This window comes from Hypanus sabinus, chromosome 19, assembly GCF_030144855.1.
Source record: "Hypanus sabinus isolate sHypSab1 chromosome 19, sHypSab1.hap1, whole genome shotgun sequence".
In the NCBI taxonomy this organism is placed as follows: Eukaryota; Metazoa; Chordata; class Chondrichthyes; order Myliobatiformes; family Dasyatidae; genus Hypanus; species Hypanus sabinus.
The window spans coordinates 19549997-19569043 of NC_082724.1; the positions used below are offsets into that span (position 1 = coordinate 19549997).

The 19047-nt window shown below is 38.5% G+C and overlaps 1 protein-coding gene across 2 annotated transcripts in view; it reads right to left on the minus strand.

Annotated features, from left to right (window-relative positions):
- LOC132377774 (constitutive coactivator of PPAR-gamma-like protein 1) overlaps positions 1 to 19047 on the minus strand; it is a 138221-nt gene that overhangs the window by 39810 nt on the left and 79364 nt on the right. For both annotated transcript variants that reach the window (XM_059944120.1, XM_059944119.1), the window contains 2 exons: positions 18210 to 18384; positions 5736 to 5985 (listed from right to left, as the gene is read on the minus strand). In XM_059944120.1, the coding sequence (XP_059800103.1) occupies positions 5736 to 5985; positions 18210 to 18384 (425 nt within the window). The remainder of the gene's footprint in view (positions 1 to 5735; positions 5986 to 18209; positions 18385 to 19047) is intronic.

Consider the following 19047-nt stretch of genomic DNA (forward strand, 5'->3'; position numbering starts at 1 on the left):
GAAGGCCATTTACATAATTCATAATTATCCTGACATTGGTTTTTGGGAAATTAAGAAGAGTGACTGCACTTCTTGTAAAGTTTGAACTGATTGGAGAGATATCACAAATCTCTGTATGTTACAGGTGATTAAAACAGTTTGCTAGAGAGCACCATTTGGCATTCATTATTTGGACAGCAAAATATATTTTTAAAAAGACCCTCAGAAGGGAGTGTGTGCTAAAGTCGAAATTCAGATTTTAAGATAAATTATGCACCTGAAAAGATTAAATGGATGAAATGAAGGCAATTCAAAAGACATTTACAGGCATTATCCAAGCATGAAAAGAATGTCCTATTATGAACAGTTGGAAAAATTTGATCTCTGAAATTTGGATGAATGAATACTGATCTAACTGAATCATATAAGACACCCTGGGGCCATGGCAGGATATATATTTCCACTACTGAGTGCGAGTGAGAGAGTGAGAGAGAGAGAGTTTGTGTAGGAAATGGGGGTCAATGTTCTTTGTGCGTTTTGTGCTGGGGAGGTAGATCTGGGGGTTAATGTTCTTACTGCATCTTGCAGGGGGACTTGGGGTCAATGTTCTTTCTACATTTCGTGCAGGGGAGGTTGGCTTGCGGGTCAATGTTTTCGTTGCGTTTTGCTAGTTTTTTTGTGCGGGGGGGGGGGGATTTGGAGGCCAATGTTCTTTTTGCATTTTGTGTTGGTGAGGATGGTTGGGATTGATCATGTTGGTGGGTTTGCGTTTTTTCTCTGAATTAACTTCCATGGTTTTTCTTTGTTTCATGGCTGTCTGGAAAAGAAGAATCTCAGAGTTGTATATTGCATACACACTTTGATAATAAATACAACTTTTAACCTTTTCAATGAGAGACCCTTAAATAAGGGGATATGGAAACAAGATAAAAACAAAGTGCATAGGAATTTCTTCTTGCAGATTCAAAGATGTAAAGTCAAAGTACATTTGTTATCAAAATATATATACAGAATACAACTCTGAGATTCGTCCTTCCGCAGGCAGCCACAATGAAACAACGAAACACCATGGAACCCGTCCAAAAAAACCATCAAACACCCAACATGTGAAAGAACAAATTGCACAAACAACAAAAACCAAGCAGACAACATATAGAATATGAAACATCAAAGCAGGAGCCCAGAGTATTCAAGTTCAGCGTCACGCCACGAGCCCACTGCAGGCCAAAGGGCAAAGCATTCTTCACTGAAGCACTCCACACCACATTAAACACCCCGATCAAAGCACTCAAAACCAGCAAAAAAAGTAACCAGAATCCAGGAACACATGCAACATGAACCCCAAAGTCCCCCAAAACGAGTCCACAGCCTCGCTGATCGATCCTTGCAACGTGGATCCCAAGACTCCTGTACTTTCCTCCGACAGCAGCTAGTGAGAGGGAGAGGAAGACCGGTCAAACACAGGCAGACGGCAGCAAATACCCATCCATTCTCCACTCTCATCCCATCGACTTTAACCTTGTTTGATGCCTCAATTGGAGAAAACCAACTGAGTCGATCATGGGCTCATGCCCTTTCTCCAGACTACCAGGCCACGCACTCCACTTCAAACCTCAACCAACTCCTCTGGAGGCAGCAAAGCGCCAGTCGCTCAATCTGCCCAAAAACAAATCCTCAAAATGTAAATCATAGGTTCCAATTGCATGCGGGTTGGTAGAATCATATTTGAAAGAAACAAAATAAGTAGCTTTGTGAAATGTCTGAGGATGTCACGTTGGTTGCATTGTTTGCTAGTGCTATCAGATTATGGTGAATTGCCTGCTAGTGTAATCTTTATTGGAACAACTGCTGACAGGGATTTTCTTTTACACTCCCAACTGAGTTCACAACTGAAAAGTTTATGTTCCTTAATACTAATTCATTGTGCAAAAAAATAAACATCTGAATTTTGAACGCGATTCATTAGGGTGAGTCAGCATGGTTTAACAAACCTTTTAGATTTTTTTTGAAGAAGTAGCAAAAAGGTAAATGAGGGTTGTTGTTTAATTAGACTTTACCAAGGCCTTGGACAAGGTTCCCCATGGTAGGCTGGTGTAGAAAGTTGGTCCCCATGAAATCCACAGAGAGCTTGTTAGGTGGATTCAAAACTGGCTCACAGGGATCAGAAGATGGAGGTTGAAAGTTGTTTCTCGGAATAGAGGCTAGTGACTAGTGCTGTGCCTTCATTTCAACCATCTAATCTTGTCAGGTAGATAGTTTGCTTTAAAATCTAAGTTTCAACATTCTCATTTGAGGGTCTCTTTTTAAATATCTTTTGCTGTCCATATAATTAACACTAAAGTATGTTCTCCAGCAAACTGTTTTCATCATCACTTTCAAAAATTCAATCAGGTCTTGAGGCATAACCCTTTGTTTACAGGTTTGTGTTTTATCTCAAATCACTTCAAATTTTAATCATTTTTTATAGTTGCAAGAAAAAGTTCGTGAACCCTTTGCAATTACCCAGTTTTCAGCATTAGTTACTCATGAGTTCTGATCTTCATCCAAATCACCATAACAGACAAACACAATCTGCCTAAACTAGTAATACACAAACAATTGTACTTTTCATGCCTTTATTGAACTCATGGTTCAATCATGCATAGTCCAGGCTAAAAAAACTATGTGAACCCTTGTATTTAATAACTGGTAGAACCTCCTTTGGCAGCAATAACTTCCACGAAATATTTCCTGTAGCTGCTGATCAGACTTGCACAATGATGAGGAAGATTTTTAAACCATTCCTCCATAAACAACTGTTCCAGTTCATCAATATTTCGGGGAAACCTTGCTTGAACAGCTCTCTTCAGGTCATGCCACAGCACCTCAATTGGGTTAAGGTCTGGACTCTGACTTGGCCATTCTAAAACTCAAATTTTCTTCCTTTTAAACCATTCTGATAGGGAAACACCAGACAGGATTGTGTGAGGAATGTCAGGAAGAGGAGTCAGTAGAATATATAATTCTGAGTTGCAGCACGTATGGGATACAGAGAGAGATGATGAGATTTAATCTAAGGGAATTGGGGGTGCAGGAATTCACAGGTCAGGGTACTTTTAGCTTTCTTAAGGGATACAGGGGATTTTTTAGGATTATGATAAATAAGCAGGAATAGGGTACTAGGATGGCCAAAGAAAGAAGGGTAAAGTGTAGATGGGGGGGGGGGGGGTGTGTGTGTGTGTGTGTGTGTGTGTGTGTGTGTGAGAGAGAGAGAGAGAGAGAGAGAGAGAGAAAGAATGGGTGAAGGGACTTAGAACGTAAGTCTATCGTCTGATCCACACGCTGGAGCAGAAGGTGGCGGTAATATGCACCATTAAGCTGGGTGCCAATTGCTGTAAAAGAAGAAGAAGAACCATTCTGTTGTTGATTTACTCTTCTGTTTCGGATCATTGTTTTGTTGCATCATTCAACTTCTATTAAGCTTTAGGTGAGACCGCTATACTGACATTTTCCTGTAAAATGTCTTGATACAATTTTGAATTCATTATCCCCTCAATGGTTGCAAGCTGTTCAGGCCCTGAGACAGCAAAGCAGTCCCAAACCATGATGCTCCCTTCCACTATGCTTCACAATTGGGATAAGATTTTGGTGTTGGAGTGTAGTGCCCTTTTACCTCCAAACACAGCGGTGTGCATTTCTGCTGGAAAGTTTAACTTTTGCCTTATCAATCCACAGAACATTGTCCCAGAAGTGTTGTGGAACATCCAGGTGGTCTTTTGCAAACTTGAGATATGCAGCAATGTTTTCTTTTGGAGAGCAGTTCCTTCCATGAACACCATTCTTATAGTGGATACATGAGCAGAGACTTTAGAAAGTTCTAGAGATTTCTGCAGGCCTTTTGCTGTTACTCTTTTTCATCTCCTTCAGCATTTATGTTGTGTTCTTGATATGATCTTTGCAGGGCGCCCACTCCTAGGGAGAGTAGCAACAGTACTGAATTTCCTCCATTTGCAGACAACTTCTCTTACAGTGGAATGATTAACAATCATGTCCTTCAAAATGCTTTTCTAGCCTTTTCCAGCTTCATGCATCTCTACAATTCTTCTAAGGTCCTCTGAAAGTTGTGTTGATCGAGGCATGGTGCACATAAACAGACCTTTCTTGAGAAAAGCAGGCAGGCTCTCTCAGTTACATGTACAAACAAGCTGGAGGAACTCAGCAGGTCGGGCAGCATCCAAGGGAAAAAGCAGACAATGTTTTGGGCCGATGGGGCCCGAAACGTTGACTGCTCGTTTCCACGGATGCTGCCCGACCTGCTGAGTTCCTCCAGCTTGTTTGTACATGTTGCTTTGACCACAGCATCTGCAGTGTACTTTGCATAGGCTCTCTCAGTAACCTGACTTTATGTGCCTTTTTTTTAATAAAGCAGGGTACCTCTACAACCTACACCTCCAATCTTATCTCATTGATTGGAACTCCTGAATTCAATTAGCTTTTGTAGAGGGCATTTACCCAGAGGTTCAAATATTTTTTTGAACCTAGATTGTGGTTGTTTAAATGGTGTACTCAGTATTGATGAGAAGAAGTACAATTGTTTGTGTATTATTAGTTTAGGCAGATTATGTTTGTCTATTATTATGACTTAGATGAAGATCGTAATTAGAGCAGAAGACCAGGTAGTTGCAATGGGTTCACAATTTTTTTCTTGCAACAATATATTAAAGATTCATATGCAATTGCACAAGGCTAGATCACTAAGTTTGCACATTACACCAAATTAGTCAAGACGGTTATCATGGATTCCAGAGGATTCTTGATCAGTTAGGGAAGTGGGTTGAGGTGCAGCAAATTAATTTTAGTAGGTATGATGTGATGTATTTTGCAAAGTCAAACCAGTGTTGGACTTATACTATGAATGGTAGGTCACTAGGCAGTGTAATGGAACAGAAAGACTTTGGAGTACAAGTACAAAGTTTTGCAAAGTGATGCCACAGGTATATAGTATGGTAAAAAATGCCTTTAGCACATTAGCCTTCATCAGTCAGGGCTCTGAGTATAGGAGTTGGGACATTATGATGCAGAAGAATAATTCGCTGGTGCGGTTCAGCTTGGAGTACGTAAGTGTAATTTTTGTCACCTTTTTGTAGGCAAGACATGGTTAATCTGGAAAGAGTACAAAAAAGATTTATGAGGATATTGCCAGTACTGGAGGACCTGAGTTACAGAGAGAATTTGGCCAGGTTAGGTCTTTATCCCTTGCAATGTAGGAGAATGAGGAGCGACCTTATAGAAATGTTTAAAATTACAAGAGACATTAATAAGGTGAATGGTAACAGTATTTTCCTTAGGGTAGTCCAAAACTATGGGAGGGGCATAGATTTAGGGTAAGAGAGGGAATATTTAAAAGGAGCCCGACAGCTTACTTTTTTTCTAGAAAGTGTTAAGTATATGGAAGAAGCTGCCTTAATAAATGGTTGAGGCAGATACAACCCCATCATTTATAGGAAATATCTCAAGCCATCTTTTTATGCTCTGGACTTAATTAAAGCCTCACTTCTCATTCAGTAACTTTTTAGGGAAAAACATATGAACACTTTCAATGATTTAATGATTCAATTTTAGACGCTAATTAAAAGCTAATTCAATTATTTTTGTAACATGTTTTTTCAAATTTTAAGGTACTTGCCACTATACAAAAATTGTTCTTGAACAATATATACATATATGTAAACAAACAATGTTTTCATTCACATTTTATTCCTTTAGGTTTCTCTTACCGTAACACACAGCAAAGAACTAGAAGATGCGTTGGGACATTTGAGGGATTAAGCATGGCTGGTGTATCTGATCTCATGCAGGCAAGAAATGCCCTCATTCTTCTGTTTTTATCCTCCACTGCTTTTCCTAACCATAACTTCTTTAAGTTGGGACACGTCCACTCTCTAAAAGCAAGTGCTTCTACCAGTTCTGGAGTCTGGGGAGATTTCCCCTTGTAAGCAGCCCATTCCTTCACTAAAACTGGGGGAACTGAAAAAAAAAGTAACAATAGATTTTAATGACTGAAATTTTACTCCATTTTCTAATGACAACTATCTGTGTTACTAACTGAAATTGTTAGCAGAAAAGTTGATGCCATTACTATCATAATTAAGGAGACATATATATCCCAATGCACATGCATAGATATGGATTGTATCTATGCATTATACAAATATGGGTAGCAATCTGGACTGTGAGGAGGGTGCAGAGAAGTTTTAGGGGGGGATATAGACAGGCTAACTAAATAGAGAAGGGCATTGGCCATTGAAATATAATATGGAAAAAGATAAGTGAAGGTGCATTTTAGTGGGGAGAGTAAAAGCTGAATAAGAATCGTTAAGTATAATCAAACAGGTAAGAAATGAAGTTGGCCTTTATTGCATAAGGATCGGAGTTAAAGAGAAGATTCCTACTCGTTCCAATTATATAGGGCCTTGGAGTACCATGTGAACAGCTGATCTTCCTACCCAACTAAGAATATGCTGATGATGGAAGGCATGCAAGTTTGTCATACAAGAAATGAAGAAGAATGGGCCTAATCTCTCCAAGAGCAAAATGTAATAGGTCATCAAACTAAAACATTAACTGTTTCTCTCCTTCCACAGATGTTTCCAAATCTGCTGATATTTACAGGTATTACTTATTTTTATTTTGGGCATATACCCTAGCATTTCAAAGAACAAGAAGTGAAGAAAATTACAAATTTTCTGTGAGCTCAGTGTGATGTCTCCAACTAGGGATCACGACTTCAAGGGTTGGCCATTGAGGACTGAGATAACAAATTTTTCCAAAGGTATGTGAATATTTGGAATTCATTAGACTAGAGGACTGAAGAGACTGTTACCAAGTATATTCACAACAGAGATCATTGTAATTTTAGATATTATGAGAATCAAGGATACGAGATAGGCTGCAGGAAAAGGTAACAATGCAAATGGTTTGTAATAGTCTTATTAAATGGCACAGGAGACATGTGGAGCCTATTCCTGATATTTCTAACTTCCCCAGTATGAGCTCCTGGTATCACCTTTTTGTATCAACTTATTCTCTTATAATTTCTTTGTCCACACTGAACATTTCACACACATTAAGTAAACACTATTGTGATGAGAACACAAGCACCAAATCAAACGCACTGACTTTCTGAGCTGACTCTCCCAACCAGGTCTTTGGAGTAAATTTCCCCTCATCTTCATTTTATAGTTCTTTAGAAATCAAATTTTAAATTAAATATGTTGCTATTTTAAAACTTGCTCTTTTGATCACCTATCCATCCTCCCTTTTTTATGTGCCTCTGTGAAACTTCAGGTGACTGAAAGTAAATATTCTATTACAACATTTTTCAATTTTAGAAATCACACCAATAAGGAACTGCATTCTCTCAGCCACTGGGCCACTGTACCGGTTTATCTACCATTCACAGTGAACTTTAGGTATCTGATATTGCCTTGCTCAATGCAACTTATTAAACCAAGCAACATCAGGAAAACAGCAAACAATTCAAGAAACCAAATGTGAGCAAAGATCTGCAAGCTGCATGTACAGCATGTATAGCAGACTGAGTGACCATAAATTCCCTGCCTTACACAATTTTATTCATCCGGAACATTAGGTTTTGAATTATAAAGAACCTCCATTTTCAGCTCCAAGTTCAAAATAAATTAATTATCGAAGTGTATAATGTTACCAGATACAACCCTGAGATTTGTTTGCTTGAGGGCATACACAGTAAACCCAAGAAATAGAATCAAGGAAAGACTGCACCCAACAGGACAGACAATATGCAAAAGACAACAAACTGTGCATATACAAAAGAGAATAAATAAACAAACAAGCAATAAATAATCGAGAACATGAAATGAAAAGTCTATTTAAGTCCATAGGTTGTGGGAACAGCTCAGTGATGGGGAGAGTGAAGTTATCCCTTTTGATTCTAGAGCTTGATAATTGAGCCTGAACCTGGTGATGTGGGCCCAGAGACTCCTGTACCTTCATCCTGATGGCATCACTGAGAAGAGAGCATGGCCTGGATGGTGGGAGCCCTTGGTGATGGTTGCTGCCTTCCTGCGACAGTGCTCCGTGTAGATGTGCTAAAGGTGGGGAGGGCTTTACCAGTAATAGACAGGCGATAGGATTTTCCATTCAAGGGCATTGGTGTTTCCATAACAGGCTGGGATACAGCCAATCAACATACTCTCCACCACACATCTACAGATGTCTATCAACGTTTTAGATATCATGCAGAATCTTTGCAAAGCTCTAAGGAAGTAGAGGCACTGCCGTGCTTTTATCGTAATCGCACTTACGCACTGAGCCCAAGACAGGTCTTCCAAAATAACACCAACAAGGTACTTAAAGTTGCTGACCTTCACCGTCTCTGATCCTCCAATGAGGACTGGCTCATGGACCTCTGGTTTCCTCTCCATGAAGTCAATAACCAGCTCCTTGGTCTTGCTGACATTGAGGAAGAAGCTGCTGTTGTGGCATCACTCAGCCAGATTTTCAATCCCCCTCCTATATGCTGATCTGTCACCACTTTTGATTTGGCTAATGACAGTGATATTGACAGCAAACATAATAATAGCATTGGAAGTGACCTTAGCCACACAGTCCTAAGTGTAAAGCCAGTACAGCAGGGAGGTAAGCATACAGCCTTGTGGTGTACATGTGCTGATAGAGATCGTGGCAGAGACTTACTAGCTACTAGTAAGTTACAAGCATTCTGGAGCATGTTTGTGTATTACTGAACACAATAAAAAAAATTCAGCTGATCAACGAGAATTTATAGTGAAGAGATATACCTACAAATTAGATTGTGCAGTTCCAAGTTTCTGTTTGATAAAGGATTCAAATTCAACAGAAACAAAAATATAACAAAGAAAAAACAAAAAAAAAAAAATCAGGAGTAAATGTGAGGTGCAAAGAATCTTTTGGGCCTTGGTACCTTTAAGCATAAAGCACAAAAGATCCAGACTTGTACAATGATATTCTGATATTCAAATTACACCTGGATGTCACTTCCTCAATTTTTCTTCTCCTGAGTGCTCATGCAGCCTATGGTCACTCCTGCAAAAAAAACTTTACACGCTTATTATGCTGGATTCAGCGGCACTTGAAGGTGGCTAACTTAAGTTGTGAACGTGCCTGATTTAATTCCTTTAAGTAATATACCAGGTTTCACTCAAGAGTGTCTCCTCTTTCTGCAGGAGATGCTAGTTTTCAGACATCCCACTGACCCTTGCTCCAAAAGACCTGCCAACATTCCTGCCCGAACTTTTCTGGGATCCTTGCAAATGTACCTATGGATTGACAATACCACCCCAAGGTAGGCCCTGACTTCACTACCTACCAATTCTGTGCTACACCAGCATCTCTCTCCTCCGTAACCTTCTTGGACACAGCCCTGGATTTACAAATTGCTTTTACATGCTCCATGATTTTGTTTCAATTTCAAACATTAGCATTTCAAATTGTTGATCTTTCAGCGATCTCATGAAATGCAAAACCATTAAACATTACTACTGTTTCAGCCTCTGCAGATGCTGCCAGACTTGCAGAGTGGCTCTAAAGGTTTGCAGCATCCACAGGATTTGTTTTTACGTATCTAAGTCTGTCCTGCTTTCAACTAATAATGAATCAAGTAAAAAGGTGAATGTTGATAACACTAGCCTAATGTCTAATACATAGGTATTAAGAAAGACAATTTTCAAGGATGTTTGGTGGAAGTTCCTTTGGAAGGGAGCAAAGAAGAAACAGAGAATAATGTTGCTATAAATTGGGCAGTCCAACATATAGTAATGCAAGTGCACAGAGTCATAGTCAATAATATATTTGTAACATCGCTGAACAATTCTTTGTTCTGGAGACACATGGATGAAAGAAAATGGGGGCTAGTTGGAAGGAAGGGTTAGATTCATCTTACAGCGGTTTCAAAAGTTAGCACAACATTGTGGGCTGAAAGACCTGTACTACACTGTACTGTTCTTATGTTCTAAGTAACGTGAGCAAAGGCTCATTCAAAGCATATACTGAAAGTTTTACAGCCGCACAGACTTGTCACTTCCTTTATGATCTATTCCTAATTGAAGATGCATAAACAAACACTTCTCGGCCCCACCAAGGTTAGAGCTAAGATATTCTGCAGAGAGCAACTCAGCAACTCTCCCAGCTCCTGTCCAAGCCCCAAAGATTTTGGCAATCGATAAGGAACATGTTATTTCTGTTATATAATATTCTTCAGCTGCACAGTGAGGGTGGCCCCAAAAAACTCTCATGAAGCCAAGATAATTTAAAACAAAGCAGCATTTCATCCAAAATCACTCCACTATTAGTACATATGGGCTGTAGTGCATACCATCCACATGATGTACTACAGCAACCTAACTTGACTTCAACAGCACTTCCCTGTCCCTCAAATTCCACCGTTCTTCATTCTCAATCCAATGGCACACAGGAAAGTGACAAGGACTCCTCCAAGTCTAATACACAACTCACTTGGATCTATTGTACAACTCTTGTGTTATTGGGTCAAAATTGATGAACTCGCTAACAAACTGACTAGATTCTGGTAGTCCTTTCAACATTTGAATAGAAATGTCACTACCCTCCAAAATCTGAAGTTAATAAATGGCAGAAAGATGTAAGTATGGTATTATAAATTATTCCCAAAAAAATCTTCCAATGGAATATAAAAAAATGGATTGCAAACATAGCACTAATTATATCTCCAAGTCCTGCTACAATGATCTAAAACACTTTAATTGAGAATTTGCTTTTTCTATACAATTTATGTAAGGTAATACATTTTATGTATTACCACTACATGTACATCCAAAAGGATAAAACAATAACTAAGAATGTTAGAAATAGAAGTGGAATTGGCCATTTAGCCTCATGAACCTGCTCTATCATCAACAAAATTTGGTTGAACTTTTATCTCAAGTTCCACTCTCCACGTTTAATAAACTTTTGTTGTGGCACTTTAGTGAAGGCCTTCAGATATCCAAATACATTATACTCACATGATCCCTTTTTATCAAATGCACCGTTTACAACTACAAACACTGATTTGTAAAAAATATATGACTCTCCCTATCCTATTACTATTTTCTGTACTCTCTTGCCATTTCCTTAACATGAGTTTCTACATTTCTCTACTACTGAGAACAAGCAAATTGGGCTACAGTTCCATCTTTACTGCCTCTCTTTAAATCATGGCGTTACGTTGGTGTTGTGCTACTCGATAAAGTGCATGGTTACAATATTAAAAGCTCTATCTCAAAGCAACATACATAAAATGCTGGAGGAACTCAGCAGGTCAGGCAGCATCTATGGAAGTGAATAAACAGTCGACATTTCCAGCCAAGACCCTTCTTCAGGACTGGGAAGGAAGGAGGGTACTTAGAAAATGATAGGTGAAGCTAGGTGGATAGGAAAAATAGACGTGATTGTGGGAGTGGGTCTAGAGGTGAACACATGGTCAAAGAGTCTGGGGGGGCAGCAGAGATCACAGAGGGGTTGCAGTGAGAGAGGGTGTAATTGAACTCCCATTGAAGAGAAGATGTAAACTTCTTCAGGGTAGGCATCCCTCAAAGAGACTTCACAGTGAAGCAGCAAATCACAAACACGAGTAATTCCACAGATGCTGGAAATAACTACACAATTACTCAAGAAAAAGGGTTTTACATCAAGTTACTTATACAACCGTCTTAAAATTAAATCTAAGGGCAACAGAGAAGGGTTCTAACTGACGCGTTCTAATGACAATTTTTTACATTTATTTGGAATCATTAGAGATTAGACTTTTGCTGCTTTGACTTTCTTTGTGGAGGATCATATCCTTCATAAGAATACAATTTCAAATGCAGAAACATCAGAGTATACATTTCTAGGATCAGTCTGCCTCCAAGTACTATTAATACACAAAATCGAAAGAAAAATACAGTGGATTCCAATTAATTGGGCCAGCAGTTAATAGAGGCAGCTACTTATTTGGAACAACCCTTAAAGAACAAAAACTAATTGAGAAAACAGCCAGTATTCCCCTCATTTACTTGGGACACTATGCCATTTAATTGGGACAGGAGACTGCTGCTGAACAACTTCTAACTAGCGTCAGTTGTGTTTACTTGTGTAGCCATTAGACACTACACCATTAGAGTGAACAATTTTAAAATAGTATCATTTGCATGTGCTTGTGTTCAAAAAACAGTGATTTTTGTTAATGGTAGTTGGTAAGAAGTAAGACAACTTGCTCACTGCAGTTTCAAGCATTCAGGTTTGGAGATGCCAGAAACGGCCAGGAGCGAAAAGGAAACAATTTCACTTCCTCTACAAGTTAAGGACTATGAAGATTTTGAAGGTACCAACAACCATCTTAAATGTTACAATGAAAACAAAGATTTGGAGGATGTAATCGTCAAAAGCAATGAATGAAGGCAGTCCATTATCTGCACTGGGCGCCTGCATTGAATTGTTTAACAACAGTGAATCAAGAGAATGCTGTAGCATACACTGGATGAATTCCTCTGTCGTTAATTATTAGGAACACAGTTTTACAGTACCGTAATAGCACTGGTAGTGTTCTAATTTGTTCTGTATTTATTTAAATACATAAATTGTTACTCAGTTAAAACACTAGTTTGTCATTTTGATAGTTTTTAAACTATTTTCATGAAACTTCAGCTAACTGGGGCAGCAGCTTAATTGGGCCAAAATATATTGGTCCCAATGATTCCCAATTAGCTGGAATCCACTATATATAGAACATAGAAATCTACAGCACATTTCAGGCCCTTCAGCCCACAATGTTGTGTTGGCGCATGGCCAAGTGGTTAAGGCGTTCATCTAGTTATCTGAAGGTCGCTAGTTCAAGCCTTGACTGAGGCTTGCGTGTGTGTCCTTGAGCAAGGCACTTAAGCACACATTGCTCTGCAATGACACCAGTGCCAAGCTGTATCGGTCCTAATTCCCTTCCCTTGGGCAACATCGGTGGCGTGGAGAGGGGAGACTTGCAGCTTGGGCAACTGCCGGTCTTCCATAAAAAAAAACCTTGCCCAGGCTTGTGCCCTGGAAACTTTCCAAAGTGCAAATCCATGGTCTATCAAGACTAACGGAGGCCTACACACAGGGATGGGAGAGCTTGAGCTACAAGAACAGATTGGATAGATTGAGCTTATTCTCACTGGAATGTAGGAGATTGATGGATGACCTTATAGAAGTTTAATCATTTATGCAAGGCATCAATAGAATTTGCTTTCTTGGCCGAAGTCCACATAGCTGTACTAAGACAAACTACTGACGATATTTGCATCTTGGAGCTTGAAGCTTTCAATGACCTCTCCATCAGCACCACTGTTCGAGAAGGGCATATACTCTGCCCTACTTCCTGAAATGAATCCTAAAGTTACTGTTTTGAAAATGTGTCCTATTTTCTCACAACAACAACACACACAAAATGCTGTGTTCCACCAGCATTTTGTGTGTGTTGTTTGAATTTCCAGCATCTACAGATTTCCTCGTGTTTACTGTTTTCTCACTAATGTTCAAATCAAAGCAGCACTCCTGATAAACCTTTTCCAATATAGATAGATAGATAGATACTTTATTCATCCCCAAGGGGAAATTCAACATTTTTCCAGTGTCCCATACACTTATTGCAGCAAAACTAATTACATACAGTACTTAACTCAGTATAAATATGATATGCATCTAAACTCACCCTCCCAAAAAGCATTAATAAATAGCTTTTAAAAAGTTCTTAAATAGTTTACTAAAGTGCATTGAGTGGTAACTTAAGCTCAGTCCTAACCCTGGCACTTTAACATGTCTTGCCCCTGGTGGTTGAATTGTAGAGCCGAATGGCGTTGGGGAGTAATGATCTCTTCATCCTGTCTGAGGAGCATTGCATTGACAGCAACCTGCCGCTGAAGCTGCTTCTCTGTCTCTGGATGGTGCTGTGCAGAGGATGTTCAGGGTTTTCCATGATTGACCGTAGCCTACTCGGCGCCCTCTGCTCTGCCACCGATGTCATACTTGCTTTACTTGCAATATGGTCACTTGCTTTATGTAAATTAAGGTTAATTTCTGTCATCTCCTTTCTTAAACTCAAGCTTCTCTGGGTGACAACTCCATTGGTTTAAATGAAAGGTTAAGCACATTTGTCCTCTATACTGCTGCTAAAACTTAACCTACCATTCTTATTTCCTGGCAAGTAGAACTTAACATTAAACTTAAGAGTCTGAAATATACTGTAAATATACAGCTTGATAATAAGAGAAAGTCTACATCAAATAAATATCACTGAGTATTTAAGGTATATTTAAATTGCGACAATGAGACCAAAATCAGTAGCATCAGAGTTCCAACAAAGCTGAACCATGCAAGCATTTCAAGGTAGCTGCAGCAGGAATATAAGTACCTCATTGAAAAGTGTCAGGTATCAATGTTCATGAACTAAAGGTTGCATTAGGTTTCACATTCATACTGACAAAAAAATCATGGAATTTCTACATTGGTAGGCAGATGATTTCAAAGTGATTATTGAACCATTTAAAAAAACTCAAATTTATTAAGGAACTTATCTTCAAAAATTGAAGACCTTTTATGAACACTACTACTATTTCATTTAGAAGTTCCAGATTACAATTGTTCACTAAAACTTAAAAAATTAATGGAATAGTTTCTGCTTATCTAATGTAACTGGTACCCCTCTGAATTAATTCTAGTTCAGTACATGTGAGAAAAACTCTTATCAGGTAAAAGTCATTTGACATTCATTCAAGAAGACCCTAAGAAAACTTTACTCATCCTTGGAAAAAGAGGTGATGGTCAAACTGAAGAAACAGAGGTAGCACCCTTACCTCTGAGCCAATAAGTTACTCACTGAAGAGCTATGCCAGAGAATCGAGTTCGTAACATCTCAGAGAAACAGAGAAGGATCACTGCACTGAGGTTCTATGTTTCAGATGAGCCATTAATCTGAGAGACAATCAACTCGCTTGGGTAGATGGATATAAAATGGCTTCATGAGATTATTTGAAAAATAACAAGAGCATTTCCACAGTGACAGGTCAAAAATTCAACCCTCAATCAATACCAGAACCAGGTGATTCAGACACTTACTTCACTGCTGCTTGTGGAATCTTGTATGTAAGTTAACTGCTCTGATTCCTACATTACAAGAACTATCTTTCAGAGATATTTTATAATTGCCGACCCCTTATCTTGCGACTATGCTGTGTAGTCCTGGACTCTCCACCATTAAAATAACTTATTAACATCTCCACTACCATATTCTCTCACAACATGTATTAATGAGATCAGCATCCATTCTTCTAATGAGTAAAATCAAAAGAGATGGTATATTATATAGCAAAAATTAGTAGGAAGTTAGAGGATTAAGAAACTTAAAAAAATAACAGAAGGCAACTAAAAAAGATTAAACATGAAGGTAGACTAGCCAATAATAAAGGATACCAAATTAGATGTTTATAATCACTAGATTCTGACAAGGTTCCAAAGGACTGGAAAACTGGGGAAAAAAAATGAAAAACTCCACTCTTCAAGAAGGAGGGAAGCAGAAGAAAGGAAATCATAGGCCAATTAGCCTGACACCCGTGGTTAGGAAGAGGCTTTATAAGACACTGGTCAGACCACACTTGGAGCATTGTGAGCAGTTTCAAGCCCCTTATCTAAATGTGCTGACACTGGACAGAGTCCAGAGGAAGTTCATGAGAATGATTCCAGCAACAAAAGGGACAATATGCCACAGGTGCTTGATGGCTCTGGACCTGTACTTGCTGGAATTTGGAAGAATGAGGGGGTATCTCATTGAAGCTTATCGAAAATTAAAAGACCTGGAAAGAGCGGATGTAGTAAGAATGTTTCTTCTAGTGGGGATTCCAGGACCAGTGTGCACATCTCCAGAATAACCTCTCTTTAGAACAGGGATGAGGAGGAATTTTCTTTAGACAGAGAATGGTGAATCTGTGGAATCCATTTCCAGACCCCTGTGAAGGTCAAATCTTTGGGAATATTTAAAGCAGAAGTTGATAGATTCTTGTTAAATCAAGGTGTCAAAGGTTACAGGGAGAAAGCAGGAGAAAGTGCTTGAAGGAGCTAATAAATCAGTCATGATGGAATGGCCCAGTAGTTTCGATAGGCTGAATGGCCCAATTCAGCTCCTATGTCTCATGGTCTAAAGGCCAACTTTCCTCAATTGCTCTTTAGAGGATAACCCACTCATTCCAGGAATCAATTCTATAGAAATACCACACAACAATTCCATTGCAAATATAAAAACAGAGCTGAAGCTTCACCTCTGTCTCTCAGATAAGTGGCCTTGGATAAGAAGTGTTAACTGTTTATTTCCCACCAATGCTGCCTCATCTACTAAGTTCCTGCTATTTCATATTTCCAGTAGATTTTCTATTGCCTGAATATTCTTTTCAAGATACTGAGACCAAAATGTACACAGTACTCCAAATGTGGGTTTGCCACAGTCAACCCACTAGCAACAAAGTTAATACACCACTTGCCTTTATCCACAGCTTGCTGGACCAGCACAAATGCTCTCTGTGGCTCCTCAATTAGCACACTTGATCTCTTTATACACAAATATATAGTCTTCTCATTTGTAAGCAAAACAATTCTGTGTTTTTAATATCCAAAACATTATTTTCCAACACAGTACTAAACCTATCACCCGTTGTCTATCCACTTAATATGGTCACAGCTTTTTACAGAAACTCTGTAAAGTTGCTGACCTCATTACCCCACCTTACTTTTAATCAATAGCCAAATTTTCATATTTTACAATGTGTTTTAGCATACATTTATTGTGAACTATAGAATCTTTTGCAGCAGCTGCCAACCTGAGGAATGACTCAGTAAATCCTACTGTCAGATTTGGTGCTCACAATATCTTTATATTGGTGAAACCAAATGCAATCTGGTTGACTGAAATACCCCGAGCCTAAATTATGATTGGGGAACAGCATCTCATTCCCCTTCAGGATTATTGTGATTCAACAAGCTTGACAATTTAAGGCCACATGTTGTCCAACCTGCTATTTTCAGCATTTTCTGCTATAATTTCAGATTTTTAGCAAGTGAGATGCTGATGTTATCTCCAACCCAACTGCATATGTTTTACTTAAATTTTTGTATGGGACTTTATCAAACACTTTTTGAAAAACCAGATGCACTACAGCAAATTGTTTCTCCTTAACCACCCTGGTAGATCTCTACTCAGCAAATTAATTTCTCTGATGTGATTTTCCTTTCATAATTATTTATTACTGAATTATAGTGGGGCTGTCTAGGACCAGAGAGTACATCCTCAGAACAGAAGGACATACCTTTCGATCAGAGATGAGGAGGAATTTCTTTGGCTGGAGGGCAGTGAACATGTGGAATTCCTTGCTACAGATGGCTATGGAGGCCATGACATTGGGTATATTAAAGCAGAGATTAATAGGTTCTTGATTATTAAGGGCTTTGAAGGTTATGCAGAGAAGGCAGGAGAATGGGGTTGGAAGGATAATAAATCAGTCATGATGGAATGGTGGAACTTGATGGGCCAAATGCCCTAATTCTCCTTTGTCTTATGGTCTAAATACTTTTCTCTTATATCACGAATGATGGATCCAGCAACTTCCTTCATGTCTTTTTCACAACACTTCCTGTGGTTGCATTTTTAGCAAATATTTTACCTATATAAATTCCTGTGACTATATTTATACTCCAAATTCCATATGTGTTTACATCAAGCTGCATTCAAAAAGTTATCCTCTGTGTGTACAATGAGATCTCATTCATGTACTTTTTAAGTACTGAACTTTTGATTTAAATCAACTTCTGTGCCCCATTCAACACTTCTCAAATGACCAAAATTTGTACATCACTTATTAGGGAATACCAATTTTTAAAAAATTACATCTACACATCCAACCATCTTTAATCTCATCTCTCTTTCTGTTCATAGTGTCAACCATCACCCAATAGAAATACTAATAAATCCAGGGTCTATGACATTTAAAAGTACAGTTTGGTTTCAAGACCCTGCAAATTGTTTTTCATTTACTGATGAAGATTTAATGTTTGGTATCCAAAACATTTTTTAAAAACTTTTATTTGTTTAAGATAGTCCCAGCATGAACTTTTAAACTGCTATGCTAAGATATGCAGCAGAAAATATGAAGATAACTTACTTTCAGTAGGGAATCTATTTTTTCTTAGTGCAAGTCTTTCAGCCTTTTTCCTAGCCTCAGCCAGGCTAAAGAGGACTCCATATACACACTGCCGTATTGGCCTATATAGCAAAGCAGCAGGAGGCAAATCCTTATTGGCTTCATCTTCTATGCTAATGGAGATCTTAATCTCACCCTATAATTAAAAACAAAGTATGCATTATTAGATAGTATTTATTACTTTTGTAGAGCTTTCCTCTCTCCTCCACTTCAACCCATCAGCCACATCCCCTCCCACATCTTTCCTTCAGCTTTGTACTTGCTTCCAAATAGTTAAACTTACAATTACTTCCAGATCCCATGAAAGGTCACTAACTCATGTTATTAACTATCTTGAAATGCTGTTTGATTTGCTATCTTTACCATTAATTTCTATTTATGTTCATTAGTAGTACTTAATACTTCTTTCTGGGAAATAAGCAGAATCAATAAATTAAAAGTCTGATTCACATAACAGACCGTGGAAACCTAAAACATAAAGTTTCAGCAATGTCAATGTACTTTAGCATTTCTCAAAACACCAAAGTTGACATTGCACTAAATCTGCATGATTGGTAGTTTATGAAGATTTTTTTTTTACTCTTTTCAGTAAATAGGGTTCCACAGCAGCTTTAAGGAGGCAATTACAAAATTTTGACCCAAAGGTTGCAAATACAAGCCTTTTAGTTTCTACTGTTAAGGGTAAAGACAAGAAACTGTAATAACTGTTAACTCATCCTGGGAACACCTCTAAGCTGCTGAGAATTGCAATAAATCTCAATTTTATATTAGATTTCCAGCACCTGACAGTTCCAGCATC